Source organism: Carassius auratus, unplaced genomic scaffold (assembly GCF_003368295.1).
Source record: "Carassius auratus strain Wakin unplaced genomic scaffold, ASM336829v1 scaf_tig00214480, whole genome shotgun sequence".
Classification (NCBI taxonomy): Eukaryota; Metazoa; Chordata; class Actinopteri; order Cypriniformes; family Cyprinidae; genus Carassius; species Carassius auratus.
Window position 1 is genome coordinate 723,062 of NW_020527673.1, and position 20,378 is coordinate 743,439.

At 37.5% G+C, this 20,378-nt stretch overlaps 2 protein-coding genes across 4 annotated transcripts; both read left to right on the forward strand.

The window, feature by feature from the left end:
- Window positions 1-328: 328 nt before the first annotated feature.
- On the forward strand, window positions 329-1,553 carry psmg3 (proteasome (prosome, macropain) assembly chaperone 3). 3 transcript variants are annotated; one of them, XM_026257743.1, is made up of 3 exons: window positions 329-468; window positions 852-1,080; window positions 1,168-1,553. In XM_026257743.1, exons 2-3 carry the CDS (start codon window positions 865-867, stop codon window positions 1,318-1,320), a joined length of 369 nt encoding a protein of 122 aa, XP_026113528.1. In that variant the 5' UTR covers window positions 329-468; window positions 852-864; the 3' UTR covers window positions 1,321-1,553. The 3 variants fall into 3 exon arrangements, with proteins under 3 accessions (XP_026113528.1, XP_026113529.1, XP_026113530.1); XM_026257744.1 differs by lacking the exon at window positions 329-468 and adding an exon at window positions 499-748; XM_026257745.1 differs by lacking the exon at window positions 329-468 and adding an exon at window positions 499-739.
- Window positions 1,554-2,884: 1,331 nt separating this feature from the next.
- Window positions 2,885-20,356, forward strand: LOC113092134 (transmembrane protein 184A-like). The gene is made up of 9 exons (XM_026257739.1): window positions 2,885-3,323; window positions 5,175-5,429; window positions 10,275-10,440; window positions 11,596-11,686; window positions 12,336-12,411; window positions 13,409-13,500; window positions 13,601-13,770; window positions 14,383-14,580; window positions 18,759-20,356. The coding sequence occupies exons 2-9, from the start codon at window positions 5,175-5,177 to the stop codon at window positions 18,989-18,991; spliced, it is 1,281 nt and encodes a 426-aa protein (XP_026113524.1). The 5' UTR covers window positions 2,885-3,323; the 3' UTR covers window positions 18,992-20,356.
- The last annotated feature ends 22 nt before the right edge of the window (window positions 20,357-20,378 follow it).

Sequence of the window (20,378 nt, forward strand, 5' to 3'; positions counted from 1 at the left end):
TAATTCTATCATAGAAAACAAAAACATATGTCTGATATATATATATATATATATATATATATATATATATATATATATATATATATATATATATATATATATATATAGTTTTTTACATTATATATTTTTACTGACACTTATTGCTTAGTATTAATTTTCTTTAAAATAAAATGAAAGAAAAAGAAAGAAAAGACGTGTATTGTCATTTTTAATGTCCTGACAATAATAAAAGTACAAATTATGTCATATACCTACTATTTAATGATTTTTTTTTATTATTTAAAAAATATACAATCTTAAACAAAAGTTATCACTGTAGACAGAGCGTCTCCGTGCAGCTCGCATCTTTTCGCTTGTCATTGCTTTAGGAGAGACGCATCCCTGATCTCTTGTTTTTATACGCTGAATGATGTTTGAAAACGGATTCACATTCGATTTAAGAGGATCATTTACGACTTTAAAATAGCGGTGAGAAATGCGTATTACTTATATGGTATTTGTTTAAACCGTGTATATTTGCATAGCATAAGTCTGCTGCGTATAGCACGGTTGTTTGATCTACTGCTCCGCGTAAGTCTCTGAAGCCTCGGTGTTTCCTGTGTCGTTTGTCCGCTTTTGATCAGCTAGTCGTCGGCGATCTCATGCGGCCTACTGTCGTTGCAGCTACCTGCTTCTGCTAAAAAACACAGAGCTGAATGAATGAGCTTCCTTGTTGTCTTTCGTTTGCCTTGCACTTAAAGTAATTAATGTAATACTCCGTTTTCCTTCCTTTCAAATGTTTTAGTCGTGAGATTTTTATCTGGGTATTATTATGCTGCACGTTTATTAACGTTACTTTTATTTATTTTCAGGTGTAAGTAAATAATGGCTCCTCAACCCGTCATCCGATCTAGACAGACGGAAAAAACAATAAACGGAAACGCAACTCAAGTTGTCTGCACGGAGTTCAGCAACTACATTTTTATAGTTTTGACACAGTATGGTAAAATTGGGACTCTTGTGTCCATAACACCTGACACGAGGTCTGGTGAGATCAGCCTACCCTTGTTCAGCACCAGAGTACTGCTGGGAAAAGATGAGGTAATGAAGTTAGTTTTTCTTGGACAATCCATATGACAGATAAAATCATGTTTATATTTCACCTTGTCCCTTTTTTCTCCTTTGCAGACTCTTACACATGTCTATGCCAAGAATGTTGCAACGTTTGTCTCACAGGAATCAGGCAACCGACCGGTCCTGCTGGGCCTTTCACTTAAAGACAACAGCGCTGAAACTATGAAAAACATTAAAGATATGATCAAAGCCTGCCAGGTTTGGTAAACAGGAAGTCAAACAGCACTATTTCTGGATGAGGACAAATGATGTATCTGCACAGTTTGTACAGCGTAAATCTTGTCAGAATGATCGCAAGTGCAGCTGCTATCACACACAGTTTGAAAAGCTTGAATTTTTATGTTGAAAATGAGTACTGTTCATGATCAATTCTGTTTGCCTCTATATAATAGATGTCTTTTAGATGCCCTGAGATTAAAATAATATTTTCTTACCTTTCATTTTTGGTGCTTATTTGAGTGTCGTCTTTATCTCTACTTGAGGTGATAGTTCACCCAAATAAATTAAAGTTATGTCATTAATTACTTACTCTCGTGTCGTTCCAAACCTGTATAACCTTTTTTCATCTTCGGAACACAAATTAAGATTTTTTTTATTTATTTTTTTTATTAAATCCAAGAGCTTTCTGAGCCTCCATAGCAAGAGCAACAAACTGAAACATTCAAGGCCCAGAAAGGAAGTAAGGACATCATTAAAATAGTCAGGGTGACTTCAGTGGTTCAATCGTAATGTCTTGAAGCTCTGAGAATACTTTTTGTGGGCAAAAATTAGATTACCACAGAGCTTGCTTGTTAATAGCGTAATACAGCGTAATTAATGACAGATTTTTTTACATTCTTTTATGTACTCCATTACATTTATTTTAAATGTTTGTAATTATTATTTTATTATTATTATCTGTGTATGTGTATTTTTAATAGTGCTTCATTTTTTTGTGTCTCTCTGTGGTTGAACTATGGGACAAGGAAATAAAGTAAAACAGAACAAAGAAACCTTGACAATTAAAGGTCCCCGAAAGCAAAGATGTATTTGAAAATCGGACAAAACCCTGGTTAAGAAAAATAAAATAAAAATGAGTACTTAACTTTAATGAGGGAAAGAACCACAATCACATGAAGTGTAATTTGTTTTAAAATAATGGAGTTTTTTTTTTTTTTTAAGATACATGAAAAATGTAATGTTTATTGCAGTGTTTAAAGAGTATATGGAGGCTGACAGTGTAATACTGAAATGGTTGTGCGCTAAAGAATTCTATTGAGAGCTTTGTTGTGATTTTCCGATGGGTGGAGATTTCTTTGCAGAATTCTGGGTAATGTAATGTGTTGCCAAAAAATATTTTGTTAAACATTATATATATGTTTAAATAATGCAGGTTTATGGCTTTAACATAGGCATATACCATGGACTTTATAGCTCACAGTATTTAAAGCTTTTTAAGTTATCCTTAAAATCAATTCCTCTAGCTCTAAGACAAAATGAATGGAGTTCTTTACTCTCTAAAACTAACTGAGGCACCATACTGTTGGAGAAGAAACTATTTTTATTTTGAATCCCTAATAGTGTGAATTAAGGTAATCTCTTCATGGCCCTCTTATATCTCAAAATGACCTGAAATAATACTGTATTACTGATGTCAGTATGCAAAATTTAGTTAGATCTATTAAAATCAACTGAAGTGTATTGACTAAGACTGCACGTGTCAAGCAAGAAGAACGCAGCAGCTTTGAGCGACAGGTGCTCTTCCCTGCCGGTCCTGTCACGTGACCAAAGACTAATGTCAAGGTCACGTGACCTGGGTGTGTGGTTGTGTTGCGACGTACATACACCTGCCCTAATTTGACACGGAGCGAATAGATTGTTGGTCTGGAACTGGGAAAAGCCTATAGGAAGATAATCGTGGATAGTTTTCTTCGCTTCAGTATTTTGTACATTGATTAATTAGTGTTTGGGCAGTTTCCAGCGAACTGACTGTCCATCAGACCTGTCAAGTGTTAAACGAGGAAGTGCGCTTGACTCATCATCGCTGTCGTCGCTCGGGCCATATCCACCTATGGCTACAAGTCGTAAATTTATCTGTTTTGAATCACTAATGTATGCAGTGTATTTATTATTTTAGTCCCAGTGCGATGTTCAGAGTCAAGCGACGTTTACGGTGAAGTTACTCGAGTTTGATCGCACTAAACTCTTACAGGTGTCGACACTGAAGCAGGGTAAGTGTTTCAGAAAATATCTATGAACAGATCTTACCTTCTGTTTCAGTAATAGGTTTGATTGAAATGATTCCTACTTAGCTTTTTAAGTCTTTTACTGTAAAAAGGGCATATTTGCTTAAAAATACTACACTAGCATATGCTATGTATTAATTATGTATTCTGACGCTGCGTTTACAAATTGTATAATAAATTGACATGACATTTCCTTCAAACAACATAAAGACTGTGGATTGTACTTCTAAATGAAACACCGTTTATTGTTAAAAAAAAAAGTAATTATGGTAATGTTTTGTTTATATATATATATATATATATATTAAACCAAACATTACCATAATTTATTATATATATATATATATATATATATATATATATATATATATATATATATATATGAAGTCTTTGTTCTGTTTATTGAAACATATAGTGCAATTGATAGATAAACATGGATAAACAGATTAGGTTTAAATTTTCTCTTTTTCAATAAAATTAATAGCATTAAATTGATTAAAAGTGACATGTAATATTACAAATATATTTTTATTTAAAATAAATTGTTATTTTGAAATCTGAAGTGAAAATGTATCAGTTTCCACAAAAAGTTAATCGGGAAAGAAATTCAAATATTAAACTGCAGGTTGTTTATTACTATAAACTTTTTTTAACAATTTGTTTACACTTTTTTTAATACTTTTTAATAAAATATATATATAAAATAAATAAGAATAAGAAATAAAATACTGCTGCAAAGTTCTCCACTAAATAAAATACTCTCAGTCTCAAAACAATATCATATAATAAAATATAATGAAAAATATAAAAAAATAACTATGATTACAGTGCAGCATTACCAATCCCAGCTTGTAGGCCTGCTCATATTTAAAAAAATAACTTTTCCAAAGTGTAAAGTGCAGCATCAACAGTTTCAGTTTTTAGACCTGCTCAGATTTCGTTATTGCGTTGGACCGATCGGAATTAAGAGCAAAGGTCTGTTTAAATGCCGACGGGAGCTGAGTTTGAATTACAATAATTTTTTTCCTAGTTGTAGTGATGTTCACACTCGTGTAATGAATTTTGAAAACTTTAGGCCGGTGACACACTTGTATATTGCACCTGTCAAACAGTCTATTTTGCCGTCAATACTGTTAACGGTGTCCTTTATCAGTAGGCTTTACATTTATGCTCAACATGAAGTATAGATATTGTTGTCGTGAAGACAAGATCCTGGTCTGTCGGCAGCCTCCCTCTATGTCATCTACAGTAGCAGCAGCGTGCCAGCGCCGCGTCAGGCACGATTCTGGTGTGTAAAGACACAGAAAACACGAAGCAGCTGTCACGCAACTGACACGCTGCAGAAACGCCATGCTCACGCCACGCAGCCAGTGTGCCGCTGTAGGGCGTGACTTCGCCACATATTTACGTTTGGAAACACAAAAATGTGCCTATGTTCCGCACACAAAATATTGCATTCGGTCATTCAATACACACGTGCACCATGCCGAAAGCCCTGTACCGAAACGGTCCGGTACGAATACATGTACCGTTACACCCCTAAAATATATAAATAAATATATATATATATATATATATATATATATATATATATATATATATATATATATATATATATATAATATTGTTATTTAGTTTATTCATTCTTGAGCACCATGTCATGATTTCTGAAGGATCATTAGTTCTGAAGGATTTGAAAAATAATGTATGAACAAAGGTGTAAATGAAAGAGATAATAAATATTCAGGCTATAACTTATATGATATCAAATGGCTTTTATTTGATTTTGAAAAAGTATTTAAGTTTTTAATTTTATTTGTTATTTGTTTCACACAGATGAATGAGTCCGGGTCCACTGCGACAAATTTCAGCACTCTGTCAGTGGATTCAGATAAAACCATGGATAATTCAGTCCCTTTGTCGTCCTTCTCAATGCTGTCAAACATAACCTATATGTCTAACATGACCGTGATCAGATCAAGTAATGGGACTGAAGTAGTGGGGGACGACCAGCTCTTCCTCAACACCCGCACGGCCCAAGCCTTGTCAGGGATTTTCGTTTGGTCTGCGCTCATCATCACCTGTCATCAGGTAGGCTCATTTAGAGGAACTAACTGTCACTCACTAGAGGACAACTAATTCATAGTAATCCTTTTACAGCCAGGCACTCACACATCCAGCACAATTTCTAGACCACAGAGTTTCTTATTTGGCAAAAGAATGCATCACTGCTGCTTTATAAACCAGTATGGAGTAAAGCAAGTATAGGGCCATTAGACGAGAAAAACAAATCTTAGCATTGAATGGACTGGTTTTGTGGCCTGGGGAAAACTGGAAGCTCTAATAGCCGCGGTTCATTCAGAGCACAGGCAAATAAAAGCAAATAACCCAGGCAGAGAAAACAAGAGCTTTGCCATGCTGTCTCCCCCCTCGTACCTGACCACAGGCTCATTATCATCTGCAGATCTTGATAATACTGTGTTATTTTAGAAGGTTAATCTTTGCCACAATGTCATTAAAGACTCACTGCAGTAATTACTAACCCTCCACTGGTTATCGATCATCAGAGATCAATAAATACCTGCATGTTTGTTCTGGACCGTCATCCATGTTTCCTTTGCTCTAAATGATTCATTTAGAGTGCTGTTACCGTCCTTGACCAATCAAAGTGAGCTACAGAGCAGAGTGGTGCCTGTTCCCAGAGCTGATAAGAGTGCTGTGTAAACACACAGTATGGCTTTAGTGTACCCTGGTGATCTAATGAGAGGATATTTAACCAATAATACATGTGCCATCTGCCATGTGCACCACGGGAACGCTTTTTAAGGAAATGATTGTCTCAAAGCTGTGACAAAGCTTGTGTTTCACTTGGTCTTTGTGTGTGTACTAGTGTTTGGCAGTATTTGTTGGTGTGTTAATGTTTGCCGATGCAGTTTAAATAAATCTGTAAACAGTGTCTAATACACTAACAGTAAAAGATTTGGATACAACTGAAAAAAAAAAAAGCGAATAATGCTTTTCTTGAAACTAGTGTTAAATAAATTGAGCCAATCTACACTAACATTCAAAAGTTTAGGGTTGGTTAAATATTTGTTTTTTTGGGGGGGTGCTCTTATGATCACGCTTATGCTCAAATATGCTTCTTAAAAAAAAAATACAGTTAAAAATGTTAATATTGTGAAACGTAACAATCTGTTTTAATATACTGTAAACGATGCTGCTTAATATTTTTTTGAAAAATATTACTGTGATATGTTGCCTTAACATTATAAATATCTTTACTGTCACTTTTACTGACTCAAAACTTTTGAACTTTTATTTCAGTAAATATAGCGAATTATTTATTTATTGTAAATGGGTGAGTTTCAAATCTGTTTAAAAGTACAAATGTAGGTTTTGATTTAACTTTTTTTATTTAACATACTCCCATTCATGTTTAATATTCAAATTGTTTTTTTTTTAATATTCATAGTTTTTTGACTTACAGTATATTATGATTACTGTAACTATTTTAATATGTGGAAATAGTGTGTCCAAACTGTTGACTGGTATTTTATGCTCACAGGTTTGAAGCAGAAAGTACAGCGGGAGCAATATTTGTGAGCCCAGCCTTTTGTTTATAGAGGAAGTTCTTTTGTGCTTGATGAAAGACCATCAGTCACTAACCTTTACACCAGCTGTATCAATAAAAGAGAGAGATAAGGGCAGCTTCTCAGACACCAGACTGCTCAATAAGTCTTCTTGCAAAGGTTTGGCCGTTTCTTTATAGATATGTAGATGCTGAGCAGTTCTAATTCGCTGGAGTATTTCCCTGTCCTTTACATTTTGCTGTTCATTACAGCTAAAAGCGCACTTCATACGTGAATCTCCATTTCTGTGGCATATGAATGAGTTCACTGTGTTGCCTACAGCAAGATGAAACCGGCTGGTGGTGGATGAGTTTTGTGTAAAAGTAATTGTCAGGTGAAGTGCCGCCACAGTGTGAATATACCCATCTTGTGTGTCGAATTACCAATTATATTTGCCCACATTGTTCGGTTTCAGAAAAGGCTGAAATCTAATTTCCCTGCTCTTGCTGGTATAGTTTGAATCCCTTTTCATTGCAGCCTAGTTGACCCATGAAGAAATTTAATATAAGAATATGTTTCTCAAGCATCTGTTATGTAATTGAACTACTGGGATCGTACTGATGGAGAGCAGAGGTCAGGAAAGGTATTTCTTCAGCTCTGAATTGCAGCGCCCGCAGTGTGCCCAGAGGACTATGATTTGATTGCCTCCAAAGCGTCTTGTGTGCCATTCAAAAGCCAATACCTCGGAGAAGCTGACAGTTTTGAAGCGGCCAAACAACGTCGGGATGCTGTATGGAGCCTGGAAATGAGTCCCTGTGTAGTGGTTTTCCTCTTCAAGCCATAATCAAGTCAAAACAGCCTGGTTTTTGTCCCTCAGAGTAGCAGCAGAACGACTCATCTACCGCCACCTCATCCGCGGCTTCGCAAACAGCCGCCCGCGGAGGGTTGCGCGAGGCAACGTATGTAAATCCTGAGGAGATTAAAGGAGCCTTCAGGATTGTTTTAGTATTTCACTGCCTTTCTCGGTTTCGCTACAAAAGATTCTCCCGGCGGAACTTTTCTCGCGCGCTGCATACTAAAGGCAGAAATTTAGATTGCGCTCCTAAACCAACACTGTTCTGAAGTTACTGATTTGCCTGCAAAACTTTCCCATCAGTGCCAGGGATATCAAAGGAGTCTTTGAAGGCCAGCTATTTAGAACATAAGCACCTTCTGGGCCAAACCTTCTTAAGTGAATTGTTATATATTGCAATGACAAGGCGCCAGCAGCGCTCTTGTGTCGGGCTTTTCTCAGCTCCGTAGTTTTCAAAAGCTTTACGGTTTTAAAGTTGGTGCTACACCTTGTGATTCACCGGCCTTGGTTTTTGGGTGCCTCACAGCTCCGCCGGTAGTTCCTCTCTGCTACAGACAGGTTGTAATTAGCTTTGACTGCATCTCTGCGACAGCCAGCAGACACACAATGGCCAGAGCCATTATTGTGAGCACGGCTCTCTCTCACTGTCAGCCCCGCATTATGGAGTCGCGGAGACTATGAACTTATTTCCCCTGCAGGCTAGGTGAAATGGAGGACATCAGTTCAGAGAGCAGCTCCCCTTGCTTTTCTGAGAGCCCACAAATACATCAAGCCTCCACCCGTGGAATGAAGGACTCAAATAATCTGATTTCAAATGATTGAGTGTCCAAGAGTTTAAAGAACCCAGCAAATATTGAGCCCCCTCAGTAATATTGTGAAGTTCAAAGGGACTGCAAGGACACGCACATGCCCTCCATAGTATTTTTCAAAGATATGTTAAAATACCGATAGTGCCAAACTTTAAAACTATAGAGCCAGTATATGCACATGTGAATTGTGGAAACACATTGGTTGCATTCTGTGCATGGTTACATTTATTTCTTTGGCGTGCATGTTAACAAATAAGTGCATTCACAAGGAGCAGCACTGATGGGATAGTCTTGACGCCTAGTCTATTTTTTGCTGTGCTGTTCGTGCACAATTAAAATGACCGCACACTTTTGGTGGTAAAAATAAGTATGATTTCATGCAACAACAAAAAAATCACAAAATAAGCATGTCTAATGTGTTTGAACAACAATTGGAGTATGTCAGTGAAGAAAATTAAGAATCAAAAATATAATATAAATATGTATAGAATATTTACCCATTTAAACTTGTTTTTAATTGTTCAGTTTGTTGAAACGACATGATCAGAGCTGTTTTTATTGAGTACCATTTACATGTGAATCCCCGTCTTAACATGCAAATCCCCATGTTAAACTATCAAGACTTTAAAACTTTCAAGTTTATAAATGACCAGCTTGTAAATGCAAATGTATAGTTGTCTGTGTAAAGAAATATGTAGTTTTGATACTGATGCTGTACAAACACTTCCAGTGTGAATGCCCTCTCAAGTCTGCAGCTGCAGTGATGATGTAGTTATGTTGATGTGAAGCTCAAGCTTGCGATGTGAAACATGCATAAAGCACACTGCCACTGGACTCTGGAGCAGTGGGAACCTGTCCTATGATTAATCTGTTTGGCAGTCTGATGGCTGAGTCTGGGTTTGGCCAATGCCAGGAGAATGTTACCTGTTTTCTGTATTGTGCCAACTGTATGGGGCTGCTTAGTTCCAGTGAAGGGAAATCAGTGCTTCAGCAAACCAAGACATTTTGGACAATGCATTGCTTCTGACTTTGTGGGAACAATTTGACGAAAGCCCTTTTCTATTTCAGCATGACTGTGCCACAGTGCACAAAGCAAGGTCCAAAAAGACACGGTTAGGTGAGTTTGGTGTGGAAAAAATTGACCACAACTATATCAAACATCTGGGATGAACTGGAACTGAGTTTACGATCCAGGCCGCCTTGTCCAACATCACAGCCTGACCTCAGAAATGCTATGAATAAATGGGCAAAAATTCCTACATAAGCACTTCAAAATCATATTAGGTGGTGGTATTGAACCTTAAAAAAAGACGATGACGCTGTAGCTAATATACTGCCAAGAAAATGCATGTATTATGTGTTAACAGCTAGTGATGTTATAGCTATATGAAGTATATAGCTGTTAATATCCTGTCAGCGTCAGTTTGGTTAAACATAGATTTGTTCTATGAAGTGTTATAGACCTCTACAGTTACCCGTTTACTGTTCTTCAACGTCACTGGTACTACTGCCTTCAAGTTCCTGTTCGTCCACCTCACTTTTCCTCATACTAGTGTTTAAGAATGATACTTGTTCTTGTCATTTTTTTGGTTTGCACTGCAGTGTATTGATCCACTGCACTCACTAATCATTTGCATTTGACTGTTTTTGCTGTCTAAATTTTTGTAGTCGAGCTTCTTGCTAAACAAAATCTTTGTCTTTATAGATATACCTGCACCTAAAGTCGTACACGGTGCCAAATGAGCAGCGCTACATCATCCGCATCCTTTTCATCGTCCCCATCTATGCTTTCGACTCCTGGCTCAGCCTGCTGTTCATCAGTAATGACCAGTATTATGTGTATTTCGACTCTGTTCGTGACTGTTATGAAGGTACGGTAAATCTGAGCTGTTCTCTGCTCTTACATTCCCTCCTAACCCCCGAGGCATGATATTATTCGCTGCAGAGATCACAGTGGAGGAATGACGTGTGTTTTTGTTGTTTGGAAGTCTGGCCTGCAGTGAGGGAGGAGAGCCTGCTTTACAGGTGTGGGGTGGCAGGTTTCACAGAGGGGAAACAGAGAAATGCTCATTGTAACTGAACAAACCAGTTTGTCATGTTGCAGCCAGAAAGGAGGGCGGCCAAATGTCTCTGTTATCATCTTTTCGGGCCTATCCCACTACTCCTAGACAGTGAAGATTTGAAACACAGTTCTTCCTGCGTTATTCAAGTTACATGGGAACATTTTTTGTTTGGCACAATCCATCTTTGTATGGAAGCATATGGGTAGCATTATTCAATTTGGGATGTAATATGCAAAATGACAATGCAATATGTAAAATGGAAATGCATTTCTGTATTTACATTTACATTTTCCAGTACATTTGTGCAACGTTTGGTGCGAAATGAAAATTAAATTACATAATTTTCATTTGCCATTTCCTACACCAGTTTTAATATGTTAAATGAATATTAATTTTAATGCTTTATAAGTGGCAAAATTAAAATGAATTTACATATTGCATTGTCATTTTGCATATTACATCCCAAATTGAATAATGCTACCCATATGCTTCCATATCTTTGTACTGTATGGAATAATACTTTTATATAAATTAGTGTGCTATGAAGTTTACAGTGATTATTTTGTTGTCTGTAATAAACTACCCTTTAAAAGTTTGGGGGTTTGCAAGAATTTCCCTTAATAAAATATAGGTCATGTAATCTAATTGTGATTTTCAAAGTGGTCAAGTCATAGAGACCATCAGGAAAATCCTACCACAAGTAATGGTTGCACACAATGAGAGACAATGAGATCAAACCGTCTAATCTGTCTTTAAATAGACCTCTCATGTTAAGATGGATTTCCTAGACATAAACTCCTCAATCTTGAGCTATTTTCTGCACAAAGTGACAGGATTTTTTTGTTTGTTTGTTTTTTTTTTGTCTGCTTATTTAAAACTCTCACTGCAAATTCAGCAACATGTTTGCGTTAGGCTCTCATATATGATTGACTTGGCTGTTTTTTCTTTCTTTTATCATTCTAGCATTTGTGATATACAACTTCCTGAGTCTGTCCTTTGAGTACCTTGGAGGAGAAAGTGCCATCATGTCAGAAATAAGAGGAAAGCCTATTCAGTGAGTGTCTTTACATTTTCTTTTTCTTTTTTTTTTTTTTAAACAACTGTGAAGTTAATGAACCTAATAAGCAGCATTTTAAGGCATGATAAGTGTGTCTCTGTTGTAAAGGCTGTCCCAAATTGTAGACAATTAAATTATGCTACCAATTTAATATGTATGCAGCCACTCTGTAACTCATTTAGACAGCATCACATAAATCCAGCTTGGAGAAGGAAGTCCTACAATAAAGGGAATATAAATGCAGCATGTTGGACCGATAGTGCCAAACTTTAAAACTATAGAGCCAGTATATGCACATGTGAATTGTGGAAACACATTGGTTGCATTCTGTGCATGGTTACATTTATTTCTTTGGTGTGCATGTTAACAAATAAGTGCATTCAACATTGGCAAAATGTTCATTAACATGCACAGATCATAATTAAACTCTATTCTCATGAAGCCCCTGGAAGAATGATGGTCGTCATCACTCACATGACCACCATGATTCAATGTGTTCGAGAATACATGCTAATCTCTAGGTTAAGAAACAAAATGTCTAAAGTGTTTGTGCAAAATAACTTTTTTTTTTCTTTGAAAGATGATTTCATGTACCCTCAAGAATAGCATCAACTTTCAAATGTTACTTTTCATTTTCCTTTAACAGGTCTAGTTGCCTGTATGGGACATGCTGTTTGGTAGGAATGAGTTACTCAATTGGCTTCCTGAGATTCTGCAAGCAGGTTTGCTGCCGATTTTCTTTCATATTAAAATCACTTTTCCTTAACATCAATGTATGTCATAACATTTCTTTGTTTAAACATTCTAAAAACCCTAAATTAATTTGCTTATAAGTGTTAGACCAAACTGACAACCTGAAATGTAAAATCTGGAAATCAGCTGAACATTTTAGGATTTTATGATGTCTCCTATTCGATTCTGTTTTAAGTACAAATGGCTACATGTAAATGATATGAATATGTTAATAAGAGGGTCTGAATTTCTTTGACTTTTTTTCTCCTCGACCTATATCTACCCTTTCTACCTGAATTGTCATGAAGTGGCAGCTGTTATCTGTGTACTGTTGTGCTCCAATGGTTAAAGCAGGATTAAAAACAGTAGGAAGCAGGTGCAAGTCACTCGATAATAAACGCAGAAAATAGCTATTGCCGCCAGCCTGATGCTGTCTGCGCGGCAGCTGAGGAACCCGCTCGCACTTACTGATGAAAATTGGATTTGAGAGCCCCGTGCCCAAAAAAGAATGTCATTTGAACTTTTTTAATAGCAAGTAGAATTTCAAATCTCATAGATCTGTCTGACCAGACACCTACATGTAGGACTTTTCAAAGCATCAACTCGCGCTATGCCAGACTGTAGTGGAGACGGAGCGTGCTTTGATTATTTTGCGACGGCTTTTCTCCCAGACAGCTTCGATTTAAAACTTGAATTCCACGTTGATGTTTCAAGCAGTCGATTCCGGCTTGCACGTAGCGAGATTGGGGGAAAATTCTCCTTTGTGTCATTCTCAATGAGTGGATTTGTCAGTCATGTCAAACTATGTGTTGATTATGTAAGAAATAAGCACTTCCTGTCAAAAATAAGCATGCGACATTACCATGCCTTTGAAAATGATGAGGACTGGAAGTTCTCTATCACTCAGACTATATATGTTAACTAAATGGAACCGGCGTACAAACTAAACCATCACTGTTACTCATCTGCTTCTGTTACATTATCTAGGCCACACTTCAGTTCTGTGTCGTGAAGCCCATCATGGCTGTCATCACCATCCTTCTGCAGGCTTTCGGCAAATATCACGATGGAGATTTTAAGTGAGCCATCCAGTGATCAATCATCTCATATCAACGTTCCATAATAACATCCGACTTTTTACATGACCTGTTTGACTCTGTCGTGTGTCTTTTCATATAGTGTAACGGGAGGTTACCTTTACATCACCATCATCTACAACATCTCTGTCAGTTTGGCTCTGTATGCCCTATTCCTCTTCTACTTCGCCACCAGTGACCTTCTGAGACCTTTTGAGCCTGTGCTCAAATTCCTCACCATCAAATCTGTCATCTTCCTCTCATTCTGGCAAGGTTGGTTACATTGTGTTATATGTTCAGTTAGGGCTGCATGATTAAGACAAAAATCATAATTGTCAATTATTTCCTTGAAGTTGTAATTACGATTATTAATTACGATTATCACTATTTACACTGAAAGGTGTTTATGCCATTGTTTGATGCAACTGCATGCCATATTTAATTTTTTTACATGAAATAGGCGGAAAACACTAACTGATTTTTTGTGTGTGTGTGTGTGTGGTTTACTATAGTATTAAGTCCCAAATGTAAAATATACATTTGATTGATTTCTTCTTCAAATTATAAAAAAGTACAAATATGAATGCTATTATGATGTTATGCTAAATCTAAACCAATGGAAAAACCCTTAAGAAAACATGTAGAAAGAAAAAAAATGCATCTTGAGTATGTAGAATAACATAAGTGGATGATTAATGGCCACTTTGAACAGTTACGTAATTGTGGCATCCATAATTGTAATTGCTATTAGAAATTCGACTGTTCAGTATTCATCTCAAGCTGTTCATTGACACATGAAACATTTTCTTTTTATATCGTTGTGGAAGAGACAGAAACTTAGAGTCAAGGTTCTCACTGCAAATGTTTTGGTTTGTCTTTATTTAGGTATGTTATTGGCCATTCTGGAGCGATGTGGTGTGATCCCGAAAGCTCTGGTCATTGATGGTCATGAAGTGGGGGCTGGTTCAGTGGCAGCTGGTTGGCAGAACTTCATCATCTCCATCGAAATGTTCTTCGCCTCCATCGCCCTCCGCTACGCCTTCACCTCCAGTGTGTACCGCGAGAAGAAGAGTGAAGCACCAGGTTAGATGCTCATGAATGTGACACTTCGGAAAAACAAAGCAGAACTTTTTAACTTGTTATTTTAGAGCAAAAGTTTAGAGGATCTTAGAAACATGCCACAGCAAGCTTTTATGAGGCAACCTGAAGTTTTCCTCCTCAGGAGGGTTATGACTCACGGTTCAGAGGACTGCTGGAAAGCTCCCTTCATAGACTCAGATCATCATCATAACTCCTGTGTGCTGAGAAACTCAGACCTGTGGCAGGTCGAATGATGCCGTTTCACTTGAAAAAATAGGAAATTAAATTTTCAGTAGGTGTTTTCTGGTAGCAAAACTTTCTTTTGGGAATTTCAGTTGCAGTATAATAAGGTCAAACTGACGACAATTTCAAAGAATAGTGACAATTCTGACATTCGTGCTTATGTTGTTTGTTCGTAGCATAGGTGTCATGATATCAGATTTTCACTACACAATTATTGTGGCTTAAAGAATTCATATCACCACAATACCTGTAGAAATTTTGGAGGGACAAAAATGCTATCAGTCAAATTCTTCTTATGTTTTCTTCTTTTTTCCCCCCACTTAATATCACTCAGAAGACTTGATTTTGAGAGAATCACACTCACAAGAGTCTGTGACCTCCTCTGACATTATTTTGTGTGGCAGTTGTAACACTGTTGTTGTTAATCACTCCTTTTTTGACATTTAATGTTAAGTGGCAACCAGTGTTAAGTTTCAATAACACCACCTACTGTGTAGGTGTCAACCAGACAAACTGCCAGTTACTGCCACTGGAATATTTATTGTAATCCTAACATGAAATCAATAACTCCTTTTATTAAATATCACGGTTATCATCAACTGCTGTAAATTACAACACCCATAGTGCACAGAACATAATAGGAGAAATTTAAAAGAATGTTTTTGCAGCTCTTTCTAACGCAATGAAAGTAACAGGGACCATTATCAGCGAAAAAAAAATAAAAAAACTATTCCTTGAAAGTAATCCAAATGTCTACTGCACTATATTCTAAGTCTTCCCAAACCATACGTTTGCTCTGTGCAACAAAAGGACTTAGATTTAAGTAATTTGCTAAAAACTCTCCAAATGATGGTTAGGACTTAAATGACAGGGTAAATGACGTCACTTGTAAAATCCCTTCTTTAACCAAGTCATACAGGCTGGGAACAAACATGAGTCGTTGCCTGTTTACATTCTTGTCACTTTATGATCCGATAACTATGCCGTTTTGAAAAGACCTTTTGTAAATGCCCTCCAAAAAAAAACAAAAAAACAAGTGACCAGGTGTTAACAGGCCTTATGACGGAATTCTCATGCTTTTATGAACTACTCCTTTAACTCCTTTAACAATACAGATGGAAACATTTAATATTGCATATCATACACATTTACATACTTCTCTTTATTTTAACTTTAAAAGTATGTGCTGTGCAGAAAGCAGTATGCTTGTATATCATTCTGATCATATCCTCAGGCCTACAAAAGCCTCTTCACTCTTAACGGATTAGTCATAATCTGCCGCTTGTGCTTTTCGAGGTGGTGAAGAATAGTTCTGTTTCAATTTCCACCGATTTAAGCTGTAATGTCAGTTCAGCTGCTGAATGTTAAGAGCTGCATTAGATTTGAGTTCTGACTTCAAGAGGCCTCCGTGAAATATAACTCGACTGTCAGTCAGATATGCATGTTTCAAGCCTTGTGTCAGTTCGAATGTTAATATTCTAAGAAAGAATTCCTTTTTCACAGAAAGCGTTTTTGAAGCACACTGCTTAACAGTTGTTGGCATGGATATGTGAGAAAACCTACACATGTGTTAAGAACCCTTCCCCTTACTGGCATATGGAGGCATGGTGGTATTTTCCATAGTTTAACACCGAGCTCAAAGGGTGAAGTCACTGCTGGTTTCATAACCTTTCACTGGTGAAAAAAGGTCACGACTGTCGTGAAGCCTGTTAGGCAGAGCAACCTTCTAGGATGGCCTTTTCTCCCAAGCGGCCCAGCTGTGAAGACGTTCAGGACAGTTTTCTCATCCTGAGTTTTCACCCTCCACCCATGAGGGCAGAAACATCCCAAAACGTCTATCTGTTAACACACAGTAGTTCTCAAGCCAGCAGCTGGAGACCTACAAGCACAGTTCAAGTATTTCTCGAATTGGAGGTCAGAAACATGCACCCCTCTTGTGGCAGCCTGCCGTCACCTTTATCCAAGCTCTCATCCATCAGCCACAAGGCAAGATGCAGTTAGCTAGAACTCATCATTCTGCAGTGCATCAGGCTGTACACTGTAACCTCGTTTAATGCATCCACAGCTGAGACAAATCTGGGAACAGTGGGATTTTGAATTTCTTTCCTGGCCTCTCCAGCCTGTAGTAGATAAATGAAGCGGAAGAGTGATTTGGCAACCACATCAGTGGAGCGGAGAGCACCACATTGCTAGTGTTTTCATCCTGGTTTCTATTTTGCGAACAGCTGGATTGGACCTTGGCGGTGCCCGTGGTGATGTGCTCACAAGAGTGAGGATAATGGCAAGTAGGTATTTTGCTCTGGAATTATTATAGAGGTTGTGTGAGGGGAAAACACAGTCTTGGCAGATTTGGTCAGGATTTAAGGTATAGTTCACCCAAAAATGAAAATTCTGTCATTAATAACTCACCTTCATATGTTGTTCCAAAACCATAAGACCGTTGTTCGTTTTCGAACACAGATATTTGGGATGAGTTAGCAAGGACTTTGTTAAAATAGTCAGTGTGAAATCAGTGGTTCAACCTTGATTTTATGAAGCTACGAGAATACTTTTTGTATGCAATGAAAACAACAGTAATGATTTTTATTCAGCAGTGTTGGGTAAATTACCATATTTTCCGGACTATTAGTCGCACCTGAGTATAAGTCGCATCAGTCCAAAAATACGTCATGATGAGGAAAAAAAATTTTAAGTCGCATTGGACTATAAGTCACATTTATTTAGAACCAAGAGAAAACATTACCGTCTACAGCCACGAGAGGGCACTCTATGTCTTCAGTGTAGACTACAGGAGCACTGAGCAGCATAGAGCGCCCTCTAGCGACTGGAGACGGTAATGTTTTCTCTTGGTTCATTTCTCTTGGTTCATGTCAAATTAATTTTGATAAATAAGTCGCACCTGACTATAAGTCGCAGGACCAGCCAAACTATGGAAAAAAAGTGTGACTTATAGTCCGGAAAATACGGTACTCAAAAAAAAGTGATTCACTACAAATTACTATTTACTTCTTTAAAATTTTAATTTGATTACATTTGAATGATTACTGCATTTAAAAAGTAATCAGATTATTAATTACTTTTTACTTTTTCAAGTTTACTTTACTTTTCAAGTTATCTAACCTAGAAAATACACTACAAAGAGAAACATTCAGTTCTTTCAGTGAACTCCGGTTCATGTGGTACTGTCACTTTCATGACAGTACCACAAGGCGTGCGTGTGCACTCCTCTCTTTGTAAACAAGCCTCAGCGCATCTGGGTTCTACGCCAGAACGCCGGCTCCTGCACCAGCAGCACCACATGCATGCATCGTGGTACTCTTGTGAAAGCATGGCAAAGACTGACACAGCAGAGAAGAATTGTTGAATAAAGTTATTTTGTTTTCTTTGCGCACTAAAAGTATTTCTGTAGCTTCATAACATTACAATTGAACTGTTGCAAGGAATATTTTAACTATGTCCTTTCTACCTTTCTGGGCCTTGAATGTGTCAGTTGTGTTGCTGCCAATTCAGGTTCAGAAAGTCAAAATGATGCCCTGGAAAACTAGTCCTGTCTGATTAGGGCTTAAGTTTTTGAGTCCCACAAGTAATTTCTTTCTCTTGCTTTCTGCTCAAAGATGAATATTTTTTTTTCTCCTTATTCAAAACTTGACCCGTACTGGCCAGGTCCCACAGGAGTACACACCTTTACATTAGACAGGGGCTCAAATGTTGACCTCTTTATATTGTTATAATGTCATGCGTTTTAATAACGAGGCTGTGTGTGAAACTACTGTACCTGTTACCTCCTTTGCCTTTTGGTTGCATCAATCTCAAGTTTCTTGCCTTTCCCAGTCCTGGTAGTACAAAAACATTCGTATTTGCTCAAGTCTCTGATGTCATCGGAAATATGTCATGTGATATTTGACGCTTTAATCTGTTGTTTCATTTTGTTTTTGTAGAGAATGTAGCACCTATGCACAGCATATCCAGTGGCCTGAAGGAGACCATTAACCATGGAGACATGGTTCAGGATGCGATCCACAACTTCTCTCCAGCTTACCAACAGTACACACAGCAGTCCACCCAGGAAGTGGTGCAACCCAACATGAATGGCAAACCAGGGACCAGCACCTCCAAGAGTTCCAAGAAATCTGATAAAGTGATGCTGATCGACACGGATGATGAGTTCTAGTGCCCCGTCTGTCCTGATCGGTCTATTTATTTAATCCGAAACGAATCCGACTCTGAAGAACTTTGAGGACCCTAATCATGTAAATCGCTCCTGATTTTTTTTATTTACATTTTTTAAAGAGAGCTCAATAAAGTGATCTGAACTGTTTCCTGACAAGTAGACCGTGTCGAGCTGGGGTTGTTTTGTTTTCCTCTTCGTAGTCCTGGAGCTCATCCTTTCTTCTGATACTCCGTAGTAGTCTCGTAATGAAGAGTCCCCTTCTCTTCTCCGACCTGTTCTGAGGCATGGCCGATAAACATGAGGCACAGGGAGCTGTTCAGATGGAATGAACCAGAGACCAACGCTTTAGGGAGCCATTCTTGCATCTGGTCGTTTGAAGTATTTGCTCAGCAGCCCTCTGCTGGGTCTCAGGATGAACTGAACTGGCTCTCAGAGATGCCCTGGCTTTGGAGATCGCACTTCAAACTGTTGTCTGCTGCTCTTTGAAACCTTTGTATCAATCATGCCACTCTGAGCACTGCCTCCACTTGATTTGGAGGTTCATTAATTTTCACACCAGGCCTTCAAAGAGTGTGAGAGCTGATGCAAAAAAATGCAAGTCTCAGCCGTCATGGTGTATTTTAATTTTAAATCGTTTGTATTCAGCATTATTAGTTGGTTGGTTAAAGCTTTAACCTGTGACAAGTTTATAATGGCACAGGTGTTAATTTGTTAATGTTAAATTATGTTGTTTAGTTCTCTACTGTTTGCCGTTCAAAGGTGGTGTGCCTAAATTGTTTGTAAACAGTCCGACATGAAATATAATTTAGGTAATTATCAGACAAAGCTATTGGAATATTTATTTACTACTACAACTTACCACAAAGTAAGTGAGTTAAAAGTAATTCAGTTAAAAGATTTGAAAGTCCTGTCTTTTAAAGTTTCTGAAGGCGCCATGTATTGTCTTGATCGAGAATTGTTTTCTAAATGTTTGTTGATGTATTTCTTAATCTACTCTTGTAGTTCATTGGATCACGTTTTGCAAATACTATCATCAAAGATGGCTTCAAAATGAAACTACCTATGTTTTGTGATACAAAGTTGCTGTCTTCACTTTATAGACAAAATAAGTTGACTTGTTCTGTCTAAATTGTAGCCATGTCTGTCATCTTTGTAAAATGAATGTTAAGAAGCAGCATTATGCGAGTATGACTTGTGCCAATGATTGCTGCCTTACAGTTGTGGATAATGAAGTGATAGTGTTTAATATATAGTGTGAATCAGAAATGATCTCTAAACAGATACTGATATTTTAGCTACTTGTGCAGTTGGTTTTGAGGACAAAATCTGTTCTCATATTAAATAAATTCTTTTTTTTCTCTCTCACAAGACTTGTGAATCAAACAAG